General features: G+C 43.1%; 1 protein-coding gene across 3 annotated transcripts in view; it reads right to left on the bottom strand.

The window, feature by feature from the left end:
- Positions 1 to 20,058, bottom strand: part of LOC147446488 (proline-rich receptor-like protein kinase PERK1) — a 46,916-nt gene extending 26,858 nt beyond the window's left edge. For 2 of the 3 annotated variants that reach the window (XR_015189868.1, XM_086525693.1), the window contains exon 1: positions 19,772 to 20,058. Coding sequence is in view for 2 of the 3 variants with exons in the window: in XM_086525693.1 (XP_086381819.1) it covers positions 19,772 to 19,946 (175 nt within the window). In the remaining variant the exon portion in view is untranslated. The remainder of the gene's footprint in view (positions 1 to 19,771) is intronic. The other variant, XM_086525694.1, reaches the window with a different exon arrangement.
- Positions 20,059 to 23,663: the final 3,605 nt, after the last annotated feature.

The raw sequence follows: 23,663 nt of genomic DNA, 5'->3' as shown, positions 1-23,663 counted from the left end.
TGAAGACAAAAGAAGCAGGTCTCTAGACGAAGTTGAAGCAAGGAAGGAGCCACAAAAGCCTTTGTGTCGCTTTCGGCGCGGCCCAAAGAAGCAAGCGTTGCAGACCTTTATGAAGTTCAAGTACCGCACGACCTACACATCAGAGTGGGCCGGCGAAGAGTCCTTCCAAGATTTCGGATGCTATTGGCAATCTCCCTCGACGCCATACAATTCGGTACCACTACCTCACTTTGAAAAGGAGGGGATGTCACGTGACACATCCAACCCTATGTGTCCGTGGACAAGCTACAGCATGATCAGGGTTCAGTTCAGTCCAGTCAGTCTAGATTAGAAGTGATCTAGCACTTTTGTGAGTCTATTCATAGACCGTGCATGCCCAGTCACTTAGTGTAGATGCATATCCTCTGGTTGCACACAACATGATCATCAGAATTCCCATCAGAATCCATTAGAATCAGTTAGGGGATTTCTCCAATGATTTTAGTCTATTTTCCCTAATTTTGACATTTTTCACTTATTAATTTAAGTGACTTCCCAACAAAATTAGGTAGGGCAATTTTGCTAAGTTTGTATATAAGCAAACCCAAGTTAGCACTCAATGGCAGAAGAGGCAGCAGGAGCACCGCTCAACAGGCACCTTCTCAGCAGGATCCCAAGGACTTCTAGCGTTTTTGCTTCACAACAGCTTGGCTAGCGTTTTTGGACAAAACCACAGCAGATCAGCCCGCGTTTTGCTCTTGCAGATCCCTGGCGACAAGACCACAGCAGATCAGCCTAGCGTTTTTGCATTTGCAAGACCACGGCGGCGACAGAAACACCAATTCTAGCCCCTAGCGTTTTTGCATCTGCCAGCAACCTCAGCGTTTTGCAGATCTATCGACAGAATCGGCCCTAGGACCAACATTTTCAGTTTTCAGCAGTCAGACATCGCAGATCAAGTCCCGAACCTCACAGATCTCACCTTCCTGCAGCAGTTCCTCGCCGCACGGTCAGATTCCGCAAGGTTTACAACTTCAGCCCGGAAAACGCAGATTTCAGCATCTGCGTTTTCAGCGCGTCGTCGTCGTCGCATCGTCGCCATCGACATAGAGTCAGAATTCAGCAGATAGAAGATTTGCAGATTTCAGCCCATAGCGTTTTTGGACAGTAGTAGAAAGATTGCAGATTTCAGCCCTTAGTGTCGACTTCGTCATCACAGTCGACATAGCCTAGACTTGCATCAGCCACTTGCATTCATTTGTACCAGATTGTGCAATCATAAGTAGACCACTCTCGTCGACGAGAGTGGGGCCTTCGGAGGAGGGTTTTACAACGTCTCTGGTGTCGTATCTCTCTTCTCTCTCTATCTCTCAGTCTCATACACTTGCAGGCACAGTGTCCATTCACTTTGTTTGTGATCATAGCATTCCCTCATTAAGAACGGAAGGCTCTACCTTCCATAAGAACAAAAGGAACCTTGAGCACAGTTCGGAGCACTCATCTTGAGCAAAGCGCAAACAATCATTCCGCTGCACCTAACAGATAGAGAGATAGAGCGAGAAGAGAATACGACACCAGAGACATTGTAAAACCCTCCTCCGAAGGCCCCACTCTCGTCGGTGAGAGTGGTCTACTATTGATTGCACAAATTGGTACAAACTGAATGCATGTGACTGATGCAAGTCTAGGCTAGGTCGATGTCGACGACGGGGATGGCGAGACCGACGCTATGGCTAACATCTGCTACTCTTTATCTGCTGTCCAAAAACGCTGCTGGCTGAATTCTGCTATGGCTGAAAACGCTATGGAAAACACTGATTTTGCTGGTCTTTAGGGCTGAAAATCTGCTGTTACTGTGGGGCTGAATTGGCTATGGAAATGGGCTGAAAACAACCTGCTGAAAATCGCCAAATGCTGAAATCTGCAGCAGATACTACCTGTATGGAAAACGCTAGGCTGGATGAAAGCTTGGCGATGGATGTCTGCTGAAAACGCTATGTCCTGTGATGGCATGGCAGTGAAGATTGCTGAAAATGCTATGTTGAGGTCTTCTTGCGGCGGAGCCTTGGTGAAAACGCCAAGGGATGAAAAACGCTAGGCTAGGGGAAGTCTTGCTTGAGGGAATCGCCCCCAAGGGGTTCTTGCTTGAGAAGTTGCCTGTTGAGCACTGGTGCTCCTACTGCCTCTTCTGCCAATTAGTGCTAGTCTAGGTTTGGTTAAATACAAACTTACTCAATTTGCCCTACCTACTTTCCAACAAAAGTCACTTAAAAATAATAAGTGAAAAATGTCAAAAATAGGGAAAATAGGCTAAATGCACTCGAAAATTCCCTTGAAGGATTCTGATGGATTCTGATGGGAATGCTTATGATCATGCTGTGTGCAACCAGAGGATATGCATCTACACTAAGTGTCTGGACAGACATTCACGGTCTACGAATAGACTCACAAAAAAGTGCCAGATCACTTCTAAATCTAGACTGACTGGACTGACTGAACCCTTGTTATTGAAGTAGCTTGTCCACGGATACATAGGGTTGGATGTGTCACATGACACAATCACATGGCCTTCTTGCATTAAGACCGCTCCCAGACTACGACCACAAGCATCACAATATACTTCAAATGACTTTTGCAAGTCCGGCAAAGTCAATAATGGTCCAATAGTCAATTTCTCTTTCAGTGTCTGAAAGGCAGTCACCTTTGTGGGTCCCCACGAGAAAGGAACTCCTTTCTATGTCAGAATGTGCAAAGGGGAAGCTACCTCTGCAAACTTTCGAATGAACCGCCAAGAGTAAGAACACAAGCCCAAAAAGCTTCTAACGTCATGAACATTCTTCAAATCTGGCCAATCACGTACAGTCTCTATCTTGGTCGGGTCCATCTATACTTCTGCTACTAAGACGATGTGTCCCAAAAAGTGTATCTCCGACAAGAAAAATTCACTCTTTTTGGCATTGATAACTAACTTGTGATCCCGCAATGCCTGAAAGTTCGTAGCAAATTGTGTCTATGTTCTGCTTCATCCTTGGAGAAGACTATAATGTCATCAAAGAAAGTGCGGACAAATGATCTATACTCTCTGAAAATCCTATCCATCATTCGGTTGAAAGTCGTTGGAGTATTGGTAAGGCCAAAAGGCATCACCAAAAATTCATACAAACCGAAGCTCGTCCGAAAGGCTGTCTTGTAGACGTCTCCCGGCGCGATATGGATCTGATGATATCCACTTTTCAAATCAATCTTGCTGAAACAAGAGGATCCCTGAAGTCAGTCAAGAATCTCATCGATCCTTGGAATCGGAAATCTGTTCTTGATGGTGATTTTATTGAGAGCTCTATAATCAATGCACATTCTCCAAGATCCGTCTTTCTTAAACACAACAACATCGGAGAGCAGTAGGTTGAAGTACTTGGTTGGATAAGACCCTTTTTCAAAAGGTCTTTCACTTGGTTCATAATCTCTTCATTATGGCTCAACTAACAAGGTAAGGTGGCCGTTTCGGTGGTGTGCTTCCAAGAATCAAATCAATGGTGTGATCCTCAAGTCGAGATGGGGGCTAGCAGGCCCTCAGAGAAGCAATCGGCATGAGTGTGGAGAAAATCTTCGCGTTCTCTATCAAGTTCAGACATGTTTGTTCTGTGTTCATCATTTAACTCTTTCAAGTAGATCGAGCAAACAAAGAGACTAGATTTCATTAATTTGGAAATGGCCGAAGCCAATACAATAGGGACAAACTCCCCCTTCAGTTTTACATCAAGTACAATTTTTCGGCCCTTTTCATTCGTCAAAGTTGCTTTCTTTGCCCGATAATCGACCACGGCGTTGTTCTTATGGTACCAAGGGACTCCTACCTTCCAAGGCCATTATGTAAAAGTCCTCGTGCCCTAAATACCCCTGACAATGCAACCAAAGTTTACCAATGCCAAGTGTAATGGCTATGTCCCGTCCGGGGGCCGCTAGAACTGCCTCTACTTGTGGTCCCATCCTGTCGGGTGTAATCTCGAGCCACGCCGCCAATTCAGGTGAAATGAAGTTGGCCTTGACTCCTCCATCGAAGAAAATCAGGGCTTCTTGATCTTTCACTTTGCCCCAAGCTCGGCAAAGTTCAATACTTTCATCAATCAGGTTTGGGCCAGTACCCATGCAATCTGGTACCAATCCTGCTTTCATCTTGCCTTTTCTACCACGTTCCTCTGCTGCTCTCGAACTCTCTGACCTGTCTTCAATCTGTTCTTGATGTGCCTTTTTGGGGTACTTTGCGGAGATGTGCCCTTGTTCCCCGCAACCAAAACACTTCTCTTCTTTGATGTAATTGGCTCTTTCTCCAAGAGTCGGTTCGGGTCGTGTATTCTTATCCTTCTTGTCCTGGGAACTCTCTCTTTCTCTTTCTACTTTCATTGTTGGAGGTCTGTCGGGTTCTCTGAGTCAAGATCTCATCAATGGGTAAGTCAAATTTCCCAAATGCATCGAGAAACCCCGTTTCGCATGACCCATTAATTTTTGGATAGAATTTGACTTTTGTTCCAGGCAGTAGTCTTGGATCTCTGTCGGGAATCCGCAGCAAAACCGCTCAATCTGTTCCTTAAAAGAGACCTTAAATGAAGAGATTGGTAGAAAAGAGTCCCAAAACCTCTCGCAATAAGCGTCCAAAGAATATCCCTTGGTCATCCGAAGATGATTCCAAGAGGTTCATATATCACGTTCGTACTCCCGAGTCAGCCATTAAGAAATAAAGAGCCTTTTGAATTTCAACCACTTGACTCGAGCTTCCTTCCTCAGAAGAAGAGTGGACCACCATGTTCGAGCATTTGCCTTTAAGAAAAGACGCAGCCCTCCTAATCTTGGAGTGCTCTAAGTAATGCCCTCCAAAGAAGGCTATGTCAAACTGCTGAATGAAGGCCAAAGCCCTCGGAGCATCTTGGAACCCAGAAAAGGATTCAAATTTTATTGACTGTCCACCTTCCTTGAATTCTTTTGCTTTCTTACTCTTGTCTTCGAGGAAGTCATATTGGTTGGCTCCGTAAAAGTGCTTCTTCTTTGCATAAAACATATGGTCATCTGAGTCTAAACTATCAGAGGATAACTCCATTGTAGAACTGTCAGAAACTGGGCGAAATCTGGGTTTCTTTGCCTTTTTCTTGCCCTTTCTGAAGCTTTGCTTTTTGCTTCGCTTTTTTCCTTTTCTATCCTCCTCACTCGAGTAAAAAGAGCTAGAAGAACTGGAAGAAGAAGAAGAAGAAGAACTGGGTAGTCCTTCAAGTTGTACACGCTTCTTCTGCTTTCTTGCAGATGCAAAAAAAGATTGAAGGCCCAAATAACCAAAGTAGTCAATCCCCTTCTTGCACTTTTTCACTTGCTTTTTGGATTGATTGTAGCATCCAAAAGCTAACTCTGAGTCTGAACCACCTCTTGCAGTTCTTGTTCTGTAAACATCCTCGAAGGAGGAGGTTTCTTGAGTGCCGGTTTTATTGGTGGTTCGGTGGCTTTCTGCCACTGAGGGTGCACTTCTGTGATGGATTGTTGAGACAGAAATTTTGCAAACTGAGGGTCCTTCGCAAATTTAATCATCTACTTCCTGCACTCGTCAACCTGCTGTCGACATTCCGTCTCTTGAAGTTCGTATTGAGTCGGCCGAGGTGGCCCGTATTCTTCTCTGTTAAGTCATTAAAATCTTCTCCGTGATCTCCTCCCGCATCAACAGATGCAGAAGAAGTCAACCGATTCTTGTTGGAATCGGTAAGTGTTGCGAGAAAAGGATCGGATTTCCCGGTAGAAGAGAAATCGGCCGCGCTCTAATACCACTATAACAAACTTGGACACCCCAAGTCAAGATTCTATCACGACACAACAAAGATTCACTTCGAAACAGTTCACAAAGACGACACGGCCCGGCGTAATTCCGTGCCAAGAGGTATTGGCCCCAAAGAACAAGAGAGTCCGTGGGTACTCACTCTCAAACTCTGCGTCAAGATGCTCTGAGAAGTGAGTCCTTCTATGTCTTGTAGTATGCATGTGTGAGCATTTGTGTTGCATTGTGATGTGCCAACCACTGAATATTCCTTATTGGATGAGATACTTCTGGGAAACCAACGACCCAGGACATCAAGAGTTCCGATCTGGAATGAGATTCCTTATTGGATGAGATACTTCTGGGAAACCAACGTCCCATGATATCAAGAGTTCCGATCTGGAGTGAGACTCCCTATTGGATGAGATACTTTTGGGAAACCAACGACCTTAGATCTCCGATCTAGAATGAGACTCCTTATTGGATGAGATTCTTTTGGGAAGCCAACGACCCAAGAATCAAGAGCTCTGATTTAGAGAAAATTAATTGTCCCTTGGAATGACCCTTGGAAACTTTTGAGCTTGATTTGTTTTGCAGATATGATGTAATCGCTGACGATTACTTTCTTCAAGAAGGCGGGATGTCACAAATTGCTGACGTGTCAAGCCACTGAAGAACAGAGCTAACCTGCACATCCCGATCGAGAAGCCTAAACCCTAGAAGAAGCAACACAAGAAGTTTTACCAACCTGCAAAGTCTTGTCGAGTGACTAAGGAGTTCCTACCGACTTATAGGACCAATCCGATGGGGCCCAAGTGACAAAGACAAAAGTAAAGCTGGACCCACACACACTGTGTAAAAACTTGATGACGTAGCAGCCACTACAGACACTCGCGATTTGCGTTGATGACGTGGCAGCTTGTACGGACTTTCGCAAATTGCATTGCTGACGTGGTAACTGTACGGATATCCGGATTTTACATTGACATGCTGATGTGGCAGACCTGTACGGATGTTCACGTTTTACGTTGAATTCTTGGTCTTTCACTTTGCCCCATGCTCGGCAAAGTTATGTACTCTCGTCCATCGTGTTTGGGTTAGTACCCACGCAATCTGGAACCACTCTTGTTTTCATCTTGCCTTTTCGTCCACGTTCCTCAACTGCTCTCGAACCTTCAGGCCTAACTTCATCCTTGTAATTCTGTTCTTTTGGTGCCTTTCTAGGGCACTTCGCGGAGATGTGCCCAGTTTCTCCGCATCCAAAGCACTTCCCCTCTTTGATGTAAAGAGCTCTCTCTTGAGGAGTGAGTTTGGGTCGTGCATCCTTTTCTTTCTTTTCTGGGTTGCTCTTCCTCTTTCTACTTTCATTTTTCGAAGTCTGTTCGGTTTGTCACGAAATCTTCTTAAATGAAGAGGCTGGTAGAAAAGAGCTCCAGAATCTCTCGCAATATACGTCCAAAGTATCTTTCTTGGTCATTCAAAGATGGTTCCAAGCAGTTAGTATGTCTTGTTCATACTCTTGAGTCAGCCAAGAAGAAATAAAAAGCCTTTTAAATTTCAGCCATTTAACTGGCGCTGTCTTGTTTAATAAAAGAGTGGACCACCAAGTTCGAGCATTTCCCTTGAGGTAAGAGGTAGCCCTCCGAATCTTGAAGTGCTATGAGTAACGTCCTCCTGAAAGCCAAAGCCTTGGAAGCATCTTGAAACCAGCCTGTTCAATCCAAAAAGGGCGGTAGACTTTACTTCAAACCTTGATTTAGCTTTCACCCATTATTAGTCGTCTATTATACCTGCGCTATAGTGACACAAGAGAGGGGAATGGGATACAGATGCTAGAATGCACCTGTATGAGAAGACCGACACCAGATTGGCCCCTAACTTAGGCGCCCCTTTCGGTATTTCTTTATTGTTTAAAAGAGGGAATAAACGCTGTGGTTCTTTCCAAGCTGCCCCGCACAACCTTGGCTGAATTTTGACTGTTCTGGCTTGATTTCGACAGCATAGATGTACTAGAACCCTTCACGGTCAGTATTCCCACGCATTAAAAGACTTTCCCGATGCATACGGGCACTTTGCAAAACCTGGCGAGAATCTGCAGCACGCTGAATTCTCTGTTTTCAGCCCTGAAAATGCGCCAGATCGCCTGTACAGCGGTCCCCTTGCGTCCCCGAACCTCCTGGGGGTATTAGGGTCCGTTTAGGGCCAAAACCCTAAACCCCCAAAAATACACAGCAGGCTGTAATTCACTGTTTCGGGCTCCGTTTCGCGTGCTGGTCGCATCCGTAGCAAGTCCTCGAGCTCCCGCACCTGTAGGGCTACTTGCCCTTTGAATCGGACGAGATTTCTGGTGTGAAACCTCTCCGAATTCACCTGTACCTGCGGGGGGATTAGCCGCTAGCTAATCCAGTACCTGTACAAGAGGCTCTTGCCTCGGCAATCGCGCATGAACCCACACAACTGTACATTGGTCAAATGACGAGCCCACTAGTGGGGCATAACATACTGCCAAAGGGGAGAGAGGGCGGTGCGTAGCGTGCAGGGCATCACTCCTGGCACCGCACTGTACATAGGAGGGAAAGCAAGCACTCCATAGCTCTTAACCTGTGACTAATTCTGAAAATCAGCCTCCTCTCTCATTTTAGGCGCCCCCTCTCTGGCCAGGAGTAGCAGAATGCTCACAGAGTGCCACATGGCACATTTTCCGACTTTGGGCGTTCCCGGCTAAAAATATCTCAACTGGTGCGTCAGTTGACTTTGCAACAGAGCAAGAAAATGTTCCCTTTGTCATTCCGGAGGTAATGACGTCAACACATTTTCAGGTCCCAAAATAGCAGTTCCCTAAATTTTAGGAGATGTTGCCATTGTATCTTTCTAGGTCATCCGAGCCTCTTTGTACACTGCGGCCACATCCAGAACTGAAATGTAGCCTCTGTAGCAAAGGATTCCACTTTGGCTAGTCAATGACCCCACTTGGCTAACCATAGTCCTTGTCCAACCTTAGTGCTTTCTTGCCCTCAGGCCTGGACTCCCTCTGGACAGTTCCACACTAGCTATGCAATGCAGGGCAGTTAGATTTCCCGAGAGGTGTTTCCAAAAAGTGAAAGTAAATAGATAATAAGAAAGAAATCAACAAAAAGGATAGATAGTAGTCACACGCTGGTGACATACCCCCCTCTTGAAATCTCAAACGTCCTCGTTTGCATCTATGTCGTACATACTCACGGTCAACACTGATGTATTCAACACCTGTCGACACATGTACGACACATACATGCTCATTGTCAACCCTGGTGTATTCAACACCTCGTCGACTCATGTATTGCCTGCGTGTGAACGCTGTCCCAATGACATAGTGGTAGCTTCGCACTCTGCCATTGCTTTGAGTCACTAACTTTCCAATGACAAAATGGTAGCTGCACATTTTGCCACTGTCTTATAGTACACGTTGGATCCCGTAACACTTTCGAGCATACCCAAACCGACAGTTTAAGAATGCAGTTACACATGTACTCTTTAATAGAAGCAATTACTGTATCCTTGACAAACTGACAAGAAATACTCACTTCTATAGCACTAACCAAACTTTTGGACATTCCATAAGAGCAATTGCCAAACTGACAATCTGTACAGCTCCAACATTCATGTAACAGGTATTTCATTTGAGCTCACTTTAAATACCATGTACATCATTTGTTTCAGAAGCCATTGTCACACTGACAATCCATGTAGCTTTGAAACTCAAGGGGTCAAGGTAGGTTGCAAACCGAAGGCTTCAAGGTAAAGTGATAACACAGTTGGTGACTCTGCAAGTTCACCTTCTTCCATCCACTTAGCATCCATTGGTGGATAGTTTCTGAACTTTATTAAGTAACGCCTAGCAACCTTGCCTTTCACTTTCCTTTCTTTGTGTGCCAAAATCTGTTCGGGGACCAAGATCTCGTCAAGTTCCTCGACTTCCGGCTGATCTTCAGTTGGCATATCTTCTGGCACATCACCCACATAGGGTCTGAGAAGACTCACATGAAACGCATTGTGAATCTTCCAACTATCAGGCAATTTCAGCCTATATGCAACATCACTGATTATGTCGCACACTTGAAAAGGCCCATAGTAACGCATGCTGAGCTTTGGAAACAGTCTTTCCTTGCCCTTCATCTTCTTTAACCTTGCCTTTTCAAAGCGTAAAAGCACCCAATCACCAAGTTACCACTTCACGACAGTGACGATCAACTGCTTTCTTTTGCTTTGCCTGAGTCTTTTCCAAGGCCACTTTGACCTTCTTGTACATTTCATCCATGTCCTGAACATACTTATCTGCTTCAAATATCTTGTCCTTTGTATGCAGTATGGGAGGAACTTTCTTGCCACCTTCAACTATCTCAAAAGGTGCCTTGCCAGTTGATGAATGCACTGTATTATTGTATGCATACTCCACCAATGGCAAATACTGCTCCCACTTTCCTTTATGCTTTGACACATAACACTTCAGCAGATCTAGGACAGTAGAATTTGCGTCTTCTGATTGCCCATCTGTTTGAGGATGAAATGACGAAGAGAATTTGAGCGTTGTGCCCATATTCTCAAACAAGCCTCTCCAGAACAAACTTGTCATGCGTGGATCACGGTCGCTAACAATCGACTGTGGCATGCCATGATACTTGAAAATATTGCTCATAAACAAGCGTGCCATCTGATCTGGCTTTATCTTCTTCCTGACAGGAATAAAATGAGCCTGTTTGCTGAATCTGCAAATGATGGTCCAAATACCATCGTTTCCTGTCTGTGTTCTCGGAAGATCAAAGATAAAATCCATAGCAATACTTTCCCATGGTTTATCTGGAATAGGTAGTGGTTGCAATAACCCTGGTGCCTTTTGCCTGTCAAACTTGACCTTTTGGCATATTAGGCATTCTCGCACAAAGGCATCCACATCTCTTCTCAATGTAGGCCAATAGAAGAATGTCTCAACCGCTTTAACTGTAGCATCGATACCACGATGCCCTTCATACGGTGGGACATGACTCTCTTCCATAACTTTGCGTCGCAATGGCTTTGTGACACACAATCTGCCATGCATCATCATGAACCCATCTTTGAGAAGATAGTGTTCATGACGTTGTCCTTGCATTAACTGCTCGAAGACCCTTGCAAAATCTTCATCATTTGCATACTGTTCTCTCATATCATCAAGTTCATGATGATAAGGAATTGACACAGCTGAAATTTGTGGCTTCCTAGACAAGGCATCAGCCACAACGTTCTTCTTGCCTTCCACATGCACAATCTAAAAGTGGAACATGGACAAGATATTTGCCCATCGCATATGCTTCTCATACAACTTTGTCTGTGTCAAGAAGTATCGCAAGGTCTGATGGTCCATTTGGACAACGAAATCTGCACCTAGCAGGTAGTGTTTCCAACTTAAGAGCGCATGAATCACAGCCAGTAACTCTTTCTCATAGACCTGCATGGTCATCTCTGGCCCTTACAAAATTCTGCTCTCATAGGCTACTACCTTGCCATCTTGCATTAGCACTGCACCAATGCTACTACCGCAGGCATCACACTGGACCACAAATGACTTCCTAAGATCTGGCAACACAATGACTGGATCTGAAGTCATCTTTTCCTTTAAGAGATTAAAAGCTGAAATCTCTTTCTGTGTCCATCTAAAGGTGACTGCCTTCTTTTGAAGAGCATGTAAAGGTGAAGCAATCTCAGCGAAATTTCGGATAAACCTTCTGTAATAGGAGCATAGTCCCAAGAAACTTCGGACATCGTGCACCGTCTTCAAATTTGGCCATGACTTGATCGCTTCAACTTTTGCAGGATCCATTCTGACACCATCCTTTGAGACAATGTGTCCGAGAAAATGAATCTCTTCCAGAAAAAATTCACTTTTCTTTGCATTGATGAGCAACCTATGACTGCATAACTCTTTGAACACAATGGCCAAGTGATGCCTATGCTCCTCTTCATTCTTTGAGTAGACTATCATGTCATCAAAGAATGTACCAACAAACTGCTAGTGTGGACGGAAAATTCTGTCCATCATCCTATTGAACGTAGCAGGAGTATTTGTGAGACCAAAGGGCATCACTAAAAATTCGTAAAGGCCAAACGTCGTTCTAAAAGCAGTCTTGTGCACATCCTCTGATCTAATGCGGATCTGATGGTACCCACTCTTTAGATCTATCCTGCTAAACATAGCTGCTCCTTCTAATTTGTCCATAATATCATCAATTCTAGGTATAGGGAACCTATTCTTGATGGTATTCTTGTTCAGTGCACGGTAGTCTATGCACATACGCCATGAGCCATCCTTTTTCTGCACCAACAACACTGGAGAACAGAATGGAGATGAACTGGGCTGAATCAGCCCTTTCTAACAGCTCCTATACTTGGCCCATTATCTCTTTCTGTTGAGCCGCACTAACCCTGTACGGAGGCTACTGCCTGGCACCAAATCTATCGCATGGTCCTCGGGTCTCTCTGGCGGTAATTGAGACGGTAATGAATCGGAAAAGCAGTCACTATACTGTTGTAAAACATTGACCTTTCTTTACCTAGCACAGATAAATTTGATTCATCACAATCTGACACTTCACGTGCAAAAACCAAGTACGCAGAAAGATGCTTTTTCATTACAGAAGTAATAGCAGAAGCTAATACATTAGGAATAGACTCCCCTTTAAGCTTTACATCCAGAATGTGAGTCTTTCCCCTGCTCTGTACAGTGATCTTTTTGTTGTAGGCATCCATGATTCCCTGTACACGAAACAGCCAAGGAATACCTAACAACACATCACATCCGTCCAGTGGCATGATGTAAAATTCTTCAGCATCTACATAGGACTGGATATGTAGGCGCAATTTTCCAATGATGGGTGTCACAACCTCTGTATGGCCAGGACATGCCAAACCTGCCTCTGCTGTATACCCCATCTCTTCAGGTCTGATTCCCAACTTTGAAGCCAATTCTGGGGAAATAAAGTTGGCTTTGGCACCTGGATCAAAGAAGATAAGCACTGTTTGATCCCTGACCTTTCCCCATGCTCTGCAAAGCTCACTTGCATCTGAATTTGGCTTGTCGTCCACCATATCTGGCACTAGACCAGCCATGGGCTTCTTTCCTTTCCTGTCCTCCTTGTCTTCAGAACCAGCTGGCCTTTTCTTTGTAGGACAGTTGTAAGCAATGTGGCCAGGCTGCTCACATATAAAGCATTTGTTCTCTGTCCTCAGGACCTTCTTTTGCTCTTCTGACTTGCGAGGAAAACGTCTTCCATTTCTTTGCTGGTCCCTTTTCTGATTCAGCCGTAGCTTTATCTTTTCCTGCGTTGGCTGACTCCTGAGTCCCTTTAGGAGCCTCATTGGGAACGTGCTTCTTGGCTGAATTTTTCTTGCCTGATCCTGCCTTGACGCCATTGTTAAATTCACAATCTTCTCCCTTGAGCAAACCATTGCCAGTGTTTGCTACCTCGATGAGTTGCGTCAAAGTAGTGACTTTTGTCTTCGTACAGTACTTTCTCAATCCTTTAGGTAGGCCACAACAGTATTTTTCAATCTGTTCTGTCAATGGCACAAACCTATAGGAAGTTACTGGAAGTAGAGCTTTCCAAAACTTCCGATTGTAATCATCCAGATTCTTGCAAGTAGCACCATTAAGCTGGTGCCATTCTGTCATGACATCTGCTTCAAAATCATCAGATAACCATGCTGCTGCAAAAATCTGCTTGAAGTAAATCCATGTGGACGGAGCTTGCCCTTGAAGCAATAAAGTTGTCCACCATTGTCCCGCATTCCCTGTCAAGAAAGTGGCTGCCTTGCGGACCTTTGAAGCCTCTGTAAAGTTTCCCCCTGCAAAGGCCTTGTCAAACTGCTCGAGGAATGAGAGAGCCTTCTTCCTGTCATCAAACCCTGTAAAGGTCGTGAAAGACACACCTTTGCCACCTTCTTTGTACGGAGTTGGCCTCTCCAGCGGCGTTAAATTGTCATATGGAAGTGATTGAAACATGGGAACACTGTTAGGGTTCATTTGTGTTCCTTGGCCGCTATTAACTTGAGCTGGAAATGCCATATTTGGCTGCTGATTTGTAATTCCAGCCATACCAAAATTTGCTTGTGGCATCCCAAATTGGCCCTGAGTGCTTTGAAAACCTGGTAGCATGCCCGTGACACCATACATGGGGTTTGGCATCATTGTTTGAGCACCCCCGAACACTGTTCCTGGCGTGTAAAACTGATTTTCAGGTGCATGACCAACCATGCTCTGGAATACCGATCCACCTCCAAAATAGCCAGGGTGCACTGAAGGTGGTGGGAACACTTGTTGCATAGCCTGTAGGTTGCTTCCCTGCCCATTAGAACCAGCTATAGGCTGCTGAAAGGTGGCGGACTGAACTGGTACAGCCTGAAAGACTGGCATCTCAGCCACCTGTTCTTGCACCTTAGGCACAGGTTGTGGAGACTGCATGTTCTCCGTCAAGTGTACAGGTGTTTCCATTGACTGTGCGGTATGAATCACCTGTGCTCGAGCCTTACCAGGCTTTTGAATATGATCCAGTGACCCAACTTGCTGAGACGGAACAGGAGGTTGCAGAAAGGCTAAAAACCTCGGGTTCTGCATTACTTGTGTGAACATAGCCACAGCAGTAGCCAACTGGGTCTTGAATATATCATCATCCATCTGTGGTGGTCTTGAGGACTCACCCACTTCATGTGTCTGTTCACCCTGTGAAGAGGAAACCTCTTCAGTCACATCATCTGGTCTGTCAGCCATAATTGCAATTCACTGTGTCTGGTCTATGATCCCCTGTGTCTTCAAGCCCAAAACTGACCAAGGCTCACTTCTATGGGAAAAAGTGATTTAATCCCGTCGATGGAACCATGAAACCGGCCTGTTCAATCCAAAAAGGGCGGTAGACTTTACTTCAAACCTTGATTTAGCTTTCACCCATTATTAGTCGTCTATTATACCTGCGCTATAGTGACACAAGAGAGGGGAATGGGATACAGATGCTAGAATGCACCTGTATGAGAAGACCGACACCAGATTGGCTCCTAACTTAGGCGCCCCTTTCGGTATTTCTTTATTGTTTAAAAGAGGGAATAAACAATGTGGTTCTTTCCAAGCTGCCCCGCACAACCTTGGCTGAATTTTGACTGTTCTGGCCTGATTTCGGCAGCATAGCTGTACTAGAACCCTTCACGGTCAGTATTCCCACGCATTAAAAGACTTTCCCGACGCATACGGGCACTTTGCAAAACCTGGCGAGAATCTGCAGCACGCTGAATTCTCTGTTTTCAGCCCTGAAAATGCGCCAGATCGCCTGTACAGCGGTCCCCTTGCGTCCCCGAACCTCCTGGGGGTATTAGGGTCCGTTTAGGGCCAAAACCCTAAACCCGCAAAAATACACAGTAGGCTGTAATTCACTGTTTCGGGCTCCGTTTCGCGTGCCGGTCGCATCCGTAGCAAGTCCTCGAGCTCCTGCACCTGTAGGGCTACTTGCCCTTTGAATCGGACGAGATTTCTGGCGTGAAACCTCTCCGAATTCACCTGTACCTGCGGGGGGATTAGCGGCTAGCTAATCCAGTACCTATACAAGAGGCTCTTGCCTCGGCAATCGCGCATGAACCCACACAACTGTACATTGGTCAAATGACGAGCCCACTAGTGGGGCATAACATACTGCCAAAGGGGAGAGAGAGCGGTGCGTAGCGTGCAGGGCATCGCTCCTTGCACCGCACTGTACATAGGAGGGAAAGCAAGCACTCCATAGCTCTTAACCTGTGACTAATTCTGAAAATCAGCCTCCTCTTTCATTTTAGGCGCCCCCTCTCTGGCCAGGAGTAGCAGAATGCTCACAGAGTGCCACATGGCACATTTTCCGACTTTGGGCATTCCCGGCTAAAAATATCTCAACTGGTGCGTCAGTTGACTTTGCAACAGAGCAAGAAAATGTTCCCTTTGTCATTCCAGAGGTAATGACGTCAACACATTTTCAGGTCCCAAAATAGCAGTTCCCTAAATTTTATGAGATGCTGCGATTGTATCTTTCTAGGTCATCCGACCCTCTTTGTACATTGCGGCCACATCCAGAACTGAAATGTAGCCTCTATAGCAAAGGATTCCACTTTGGCTAGTCAATGACCCCACTTGGCTAACCATAGTCCTTGTCCAACCTTAGTGCTCTCTTGCCCTCAGGCCTAGACTCCCTCTGGACAGTTCCACACTAGCTATGCAATGCAGGGCAGTTAGATTTCCCGAGGGGTGTTTCCAAAAAGTGAAAGTAAATAGATAATAAGAAAGAAATCAACAAAAAGGATAGATAGTAGTCACACGCTGGTGACACATCTCTATAACCAAAAAACGTGTCAAATTTAATTGACTCTTCACCTTCCTTAAACTCTCAGACTTTCTTGCTTTCATCTTCGAGAAAGTCATACCGGTTGGCTTTATAAAAATTCTTCTTCTTTGCATAAAAGCTGATGTCGTCAGAGTCCGAACTATCTGAAGACGAGTCCTTTGTAGAATTGTCAACCACTGGGCGAGATTTAGACTTCTTTGCCTTTTTCTTGCCCTTTCTGAAGCTTTGCTTTTTGCTTCGCTTTTTGCCTTTTCTGTCTTCTTCACTAGAGTCAGAGGAGCTAAAAGAACTCTTAGAAGAAGAAGAATGCGTCCAGATGCTCTGAGAAATAGGAAGCCTGCCCACACTTATAAAGAGATTACAAGGGATGCCAAAAGCAGAGCCCCTAAAAGCTGAAAACTGAAAAGCCTTTTTAAAAATAAAGCAAAAGGGCTCTCTCTCTCTCTCTCTCTCTCTCTCTCTCTCTCTCTCTCTCTCTCTCTCTCTCTCTCTCTCTCTCTCTCTCTCTAGCAAATTGTGTAGCCAAAAAGCAGCCCCAAAAATTTGCCAACAGTTCCGTACGCAAATCTGCCACGTCAGCTGTACGGATTCCGTGATTTGCACCACAAAACGCGGGCATGTCCATACGGTGCACTACAACATGTCAGCAGTCGGCAATTCAGCCAAGGCGGGAGTGTGTGTACAACAGCCATGTCACCAGTTTGTAAACTCAGCCACTCCCCGTCTCGTGTGTCGTGCATCTCTTTCAGTTCAATTGTTATTGAAGTGCTAATAGTTTGTTCAGTCTGTTCTTTTTCTGTTGGCACGTGGTGCCCGTCTCGTGACAAGGCGTCCGTATGACCTCGATTCCATGGTGCATTACAAGGCTTCCATCCGGCTGCTGGTGTGGCAGATTTGACGCATGCTGACATGGCATATTTTTACAATGGGGTGCTTTTGGGCACCAATTACTGAAATACCAATGCTTTATGTGCTTCCAGAAAATAGTTGTAAATAGCGGAGTGATTTTGAGTGCTTCCAAGGCGAAGTGCCTATAAAGACATGCCAGGGTGCCATATGCACTCAAATAATGTGAGTGGGCTCACACACAACAATTGTAACTACAATAGTTCACTTATATGATTAAGAAATATAGCTAGGGTCGTCTAGTTGAAGGGCGCCTCTTCCGTGTCGTCTCAGAGTTTGAGTGTGAAGTTTTCTCATTTATTTTCCACTTGTTCAGAAGATTGTTTCAGTGATTCTCTCCTTGGCATGTGGTGTCGGCCGACACAATGCTATCAGTTTCAATTGTTGCTTTTTAGGCAATCAAATCGATCCTTCTTCTAACACAAACTCTCAACTAGACAAATATGGATTTTGGAGAATATGCATCATTTCGTCAATGAGTTCCAAGACTTACTTACCAAGCAACCGCAAGACAATTTACCACACTCACAAAATTTTTGGCAGTTTTTGAATCATGTGAAGCCACTCCCACAATCCTGCCATAAAACCCGCCGGGCAGTTCCACGATTTATACTCATAATTCAAGGGAGTCCTCTATTTCACTTGGAGGTGTTTTTCACAAAATGGTAGCAAGATCTACATTTGTACCTCCTTCACTAGTACACACCTTCATTCCCTCCTACACCCCCCCCCCCCGCCTCAAAACCATCAAAGTTCTCGTATTGGCAAAACTACTATGGATATATCATCCAGATTATCAACAACCCCCACTCCCCACTCGGTTTAGGACTTCCAAGGATGGAGGGTTAACAATCGAATTCTTTCTCTTTCGATAGAAAGAAGGCTCTTCAATTCCTTTAACAATTTGACAAGATATATTCCCTAGGCAGCTACACTAAAGAATCCAAGAATTCTCATGCTATAGATTTACTCAAAGACCTTGCTATGCAGTAGTGAAATGCCTTATCAGCCAAGCCTTATGCTCCTAAGACATGGCGAGGATCGAAAAATCTACTCCAAGGGAAGACCGAAACCAAGCACTTGTCCAAAGCCGACTAACACCGCAACAACGAGAAATCTTAATATTCGGAGGAAGGTGTCTTGGAGTTTCCAGACTGGCTATACTTTACCACAATGCCCACTACGACCAAAGGAAACAACATCCAAGCAGTCGCCAGCTAGGAAGCCTCGAGTCGATTTAATACTTGATGTTTACCGGGTGTCCATGCATGACTCCTCTAAAAGATTATGCAGAGAAAAAGGCAAAATATAGGGACGTACCCCTTTGAACTTCTTCTATCTCAGAGCTTCTGAAGCTTTTCTCTCGTCAGACTTTCCTCTACCTCTCTTTTTCTTCTCAATGTTATGGGACATCTTATATGAATATACACCTTCATAAGGTCAAAAACGTCTAAACTTACAAACTAGCTAGAACACTCGCACAAAATACAAAATAAAAGCACACAAGAAAAGGATGATATAGCGAGACTAAATACTCGTCATCTTATTTGTTTTAGGACAAAAACTAGAAAAACTATACACCTACATGTATGTACACACACACATCTGGATGTAAATATTTACATATGAGTATGCCTATATGCACATAGCTTGTACCTAGATGAACCTAGAACTACCCCAAAACCACCTTTAGGGGAAAGTGCAAGTTATACACTAAAGGGTATTCATCCAAGACAATGTAACCATGAGCTCCATCATCAATTGTGTAATTAAATATTGGAGCATCCCCATTACCATCATCAGTGTCCATTACTGAGTATAGAACTAGGTAAAAATGTATGCTCCCACTCCCCTCCGATCCCCAAAATCACATGAGCATACATGAATACAAGGTATATGTATATATGTATGTATACTGATTTTTTGACATGGCTCTCACGGTGCAAGGTAGACTTAGACACACTCTGCCTTAAATAGAAAGAAATTAGACTAAAGAAGGTAGCTAACAGGGCATACACTATCAAAGAGAGCACCTCCTATAGTCCCAATCTGGTTGCATGAACAGGAAGCCAACATGATCATGCATCTTTAAAGCTAGTAAATCTAAAATTTCTTTCGAAAATTAGATCAACATTAATGCATCAAATATCTCCTCTGAAATTGGCAACCCTTCGCAAGAAAATGGAATGCCTCAGGTGCTTGAGTAACTGCATATGCATCTCTCTATTTATGCACAAAGCAACCTTTCTATGAAACCTTAACCTCTTGGGTACACGAGACAAATCAGTATCCATACAACTATAGCATTGTCACTGATAATGACCTATGTCTGATGTAAAAAAATCCCCATGAGTTGGCTTCAGTGCCAACTTAGTTGTCCCCCTTGCACTTCTCCAAATTAAAACTCTCATAGACACTATGGTCATAAGCTCATGGAATGTGCAATCAACATGGTCTTCTTTCCAGGCTATATAATTTATTCTTAAGTCAAACAAACACGTGCACTTGCAGAACAGGCAAACAGTGTATGGATGTATTGTATAGGGCACCTGGACTTCTTTGAATCAAAGAATACACTTCTGAAACTGCCCATGCAAACTCATGCACAAGTGCTCCCTTTAGAACTCATACCATACAGCAATAGATCCTAAGTTCTCGATCTTCAAACAGACAAGCACAACCAGCAAGATCGAAACAAAAAAATAGACAAATGAAGTGGACGGCATGCCTGCGTATCGTGGAGGAGAGGGGCGGCGCTTCTTTTTGCCGCTACAGCAGCAGAGGCAGATGAGCAAGGTAAGGACGACAGTGACAGCGACTACGCCTGCAGCAGCAATGCCGACGAGTCCGAAGGTGGGAATTGAAGAAGAAGGAGGAGGAGGTGCCGTTGGAGGAGAGGACATGACGAGTCCCGACCTTCAGCCCCGCAAACAACACAAGTGGCACTGTCTCAATTTTTTAAACATTGTCGAGTTGAAGCAGCTGAATCCTGCAAAAGGAAAGCAGCATTGGTCAAACATTTTGCTTGAACTCTTTTAATGCATTGTCTTTTGGCCTGCAAAAAGGCACTCGTGGCTGGTGCCTGGGTCAGAGCAACTGTTGGACCAAGTGGCTATTCAATCCTACAAAGAATTATTGTTGCCCACCGTAATGCGCGGCTACCGTTGTATAGGATCAATGGTCGTAGGAAATGTGTAATCAATTACAACGCAGGGTGCTGGCTTTCTACCTCTAAAATGAAATTGTCACTTTGTAAACACTGTAAATTTTCCATAATGTAACTATAATTTTTAAGAATACAACCTGTAGATTGTTGGAAAAACACGGAAATTTTAATAAACAGATTTATTATAGTTGTGTAGAAAAATGTTCTTTAGGAACGCTGGTCTGGTTGAGAATCTTCATTCATTGAAAGCTTTAATTAATGTGGTTGAATTGTCATTGCCCTCGTTCGCTATGTAGGCCTATGATATGCTAAATTTTATCTCTTTGAATGTTCCATTATCTCTTCTAGTGTCGGAAAATGTTATTTAGGAACACTCGTTCAGAATCTTCATTCATTGAAAGCTTTTACTATTGTGGTTAAATTGTCATTGCCCTCGTTCGCTCAAACTGCTTATGTAGGCCTATGATATGCTAATTTTTATCTCTTTGAATGTTCCATTATTGGCCTCTAAAGGCCTTAGCATCCACTTGAAAGTTTGCTGGTTTTTAGCTCAAAATATTACAGATTTGTCAATTTTTACATTAAAACTTGTAAGTGTTTGTCAAGAGCCATAACAAATAATCTAGCTAGGATTTTGCAAATCTAGCCGGTTAAAAATACACTAAGCCCCGGGTTTTTTCGAACACTGCTTACGAAGTAAACTAAATTCCACAACTTTACGTTAAGAACTAAATAAAAGGTTTCTTTTAAACAGTGACCTCCCTCCTCTCTCTCTCTCTCTCTCTCTCTCTCTCTCTCTCTCTCTCTCTCTCTCTCTCTCTCTCTCTCTCTTTGGTGGAGATCACTATGAGCTTTTACCTTTTTAAAATGGATTTCTAACTCTCATGACCCCTCATATAGTCACCTTTTTGCCTTTTGAAGGCCTCTGTAAATACTTCACCTTGTCTCTTCTAGTGTAGAAAAAAGTTCTTTAGGAACACAGTTTGAGAATCTTCATTCATTGAAAGCTTTTACTATTGTGGCTAAATTGTCATTGCCCTCATTCGCTCAAACTGCTTATGTAGGCCTATGATATGCTAATTTTTATCTCTTTGAATATTCCATTATCTCTTCTAGTTTTATGTCATTGAATATAACGACATCCATGGGGAGCTCATTTCTTATCGTGTGTCTTAGCTGCATCTTGGAAGAGTCCTTTCCACTGTGATACTATAGATTGAATATCTTTGTTGCTCTATGGAAAGACTTTTCAATGCCATTGCCCATCTCTATAAAGTTTTTTTGTCGAGGAAGTCTATACCAACATAGCAATCACAATAGCCTATGGGCCCCTTACTTCTAGAATTATCATGTCGCGTGATGAAGAATAAGTTTACGCATTCATCAACCTTGTTTGGAAGATTCTTTTGCTAGATAAGGAGCTCTTTTGAGAAGCATTTCAAGTATCAAGGTCAACTTTGAACATTTGCTTCCATGTCATTATATAAGACTACCTTCAACCTCTACAACAACTTCTTCTGTTTCCATAATTTGTGAAGCCATTTTGCACACAATAAGCAAATAGGTAGCCATGACAACCAATGGGGGTGGTTAGTTAAAATAATATGTTCTTTGTATTAAAATAATGTTTAGTTACTTCTTCCCCTCTCTCTCTCTCTTTCTCTAGCTATCGAGTCTCTCTTTAAGTGCCCACAAAGTGGGTATTGCCATCTATACTTGAAAAGTTGTAGCTATGTAAGCAACCTCTATATGATGGCAATGAAGGATAGGGATAGTGTGGTATGGATGACATTGAGTTGATTGTGCCATATGTCCGCTAGCGTTTCTCTTTTATGTTGCAATGTCCTCAACTAACACACTAATGTCCTTTGATGTGCACTTCTCTCTTTTTCTCTAGCTTCCACTTTATCCCTTGCATGATAGCTAGTATGTGCTATCAAGAATTTTGCAATAGTTTTCCTCAACCATTGGTACCTTTTCCTTGGATCTTACACGTTGAGAGATTGGAGAACTTATACCAATGAGCTCCTTGAGTATAACAAACTTGTCAAAAATATGTTGACATGTAGGTGGGTTTGGGAGGGCTAGCTAGTCCTACACATGGGTGTACTTCTGAAAGTTACACCCTGATGTTTTGGCTTTCTAAAATGGACTTGTACAACATTTTAGTGTTGTCCCAAGAGAGACCAAAAATCAGATAGCTATAATGCCAAACTTTGATCTTGAAAATTAGTGTCCAATGAATTAAGACGAGAATTGTTAGAGATAAGTTTTTATTATCAAAGATGGAAGGGGTACGCAAACCACAAATAGACAATTATTCCCTTTCCTTATCGATCTATGATTAAGGTGACAAAAATTGTGTATGCAGATGTCTTAAATCTTTGTTATATCAAGGAGTGTGGATCATATAGTTTTACTTCTTGCCTACGTGAAAGGAGTCTCATAGTTATTAGCGTGTCTACTTTATAGACTACAAGAAAAGAGAGGGAAGAGAGAAAGAGGCCAATGAACATGACATTACTTTTGGAACAAGGTGAAAAGTGAAAACAATCTACATAAGAGGATGAGAAATACCCCTCAATACCCCTCTTTATAAAACAAGGTGAGTAGGCACTAAGGCCTACTAAGTTAAGGGGAGGTTGAGATTTATGGAAGTAATCTTAATTGAGTACCTGCAATCACATGGATGTTATTGTGCTTTAATATAAAATTATGTTATCCATTATACATGGTTTATATATTAGAAAAGGCCCCACTTAAATAATAAGGTGAAAGGTGCACATTGCACATTATCATTTGAAAACAATTTAAATTTTTTTAAAATAAAAACATTAATTATATTATTCTTTATGCATACATAATCACAAATGGTTTATATATTAGAAGAGGCACCACTTAAATAACAAGGTGAAATTCTTTAAAGCTATGAAAAGAATTTAATAATAAAAAGTTTCTTTGAGAGATGAAACAAGAAATTGATATTAATTTTTTCAAAATATTTGTTATCACAATTAAATATTACGTCTCTTGAAAAAAGTGTAACAATAAACTATTTAGACTACAATATATTCCCAAAAACATTTCAAAACATTTGTTATCACAATTAAATAATATTATGTTTCTTGGAAAAAATGTAACAATAAACTATTTAGACTACAATATATTTTAAACACATAAAAGATAGTGTTTGAAAAACCACTTGGAAAAACAAATGAAAGGGTCACGATGGCTTTCTAAAAATATAAGAAAGTGAGAAAGTCATTAAGTTGAGTTTAACTGGAATTAGTGTTTGAAAAAGGATTGTCTCAGCTTAGCCTTGAGCCGATTAAAAATCGAGACTAGCAGGTTGCAAACCATTGTAAAGGGAAGAAAAACAATGAAATATGTGAGAAAATAGTTCAAAATTTTACAAATTTAAGCTAGTATTTTCAGTTAGCTTCTTTGTGAGGAG

The sequence above is a fragment of the Adiantum capillus-veneris genome, chromosome 12 (genome assembly GCF_014529385.1).
Source record: "Adiantum capillus-veneris isolate H3 chromosome 12, ASM1452938v2, whole genome shotgun sequence".
Taxonomy (NCBI): Eukaryota; Viridiplantae; Streptophyta; class Polypodiopsida; order Polypodiales; family Pteridaceae; genus Adiantum; species Adiantum capillus-veneris.
This window is presented reverse-complemented; position numbering and strand designations above follow the sequence as displayed.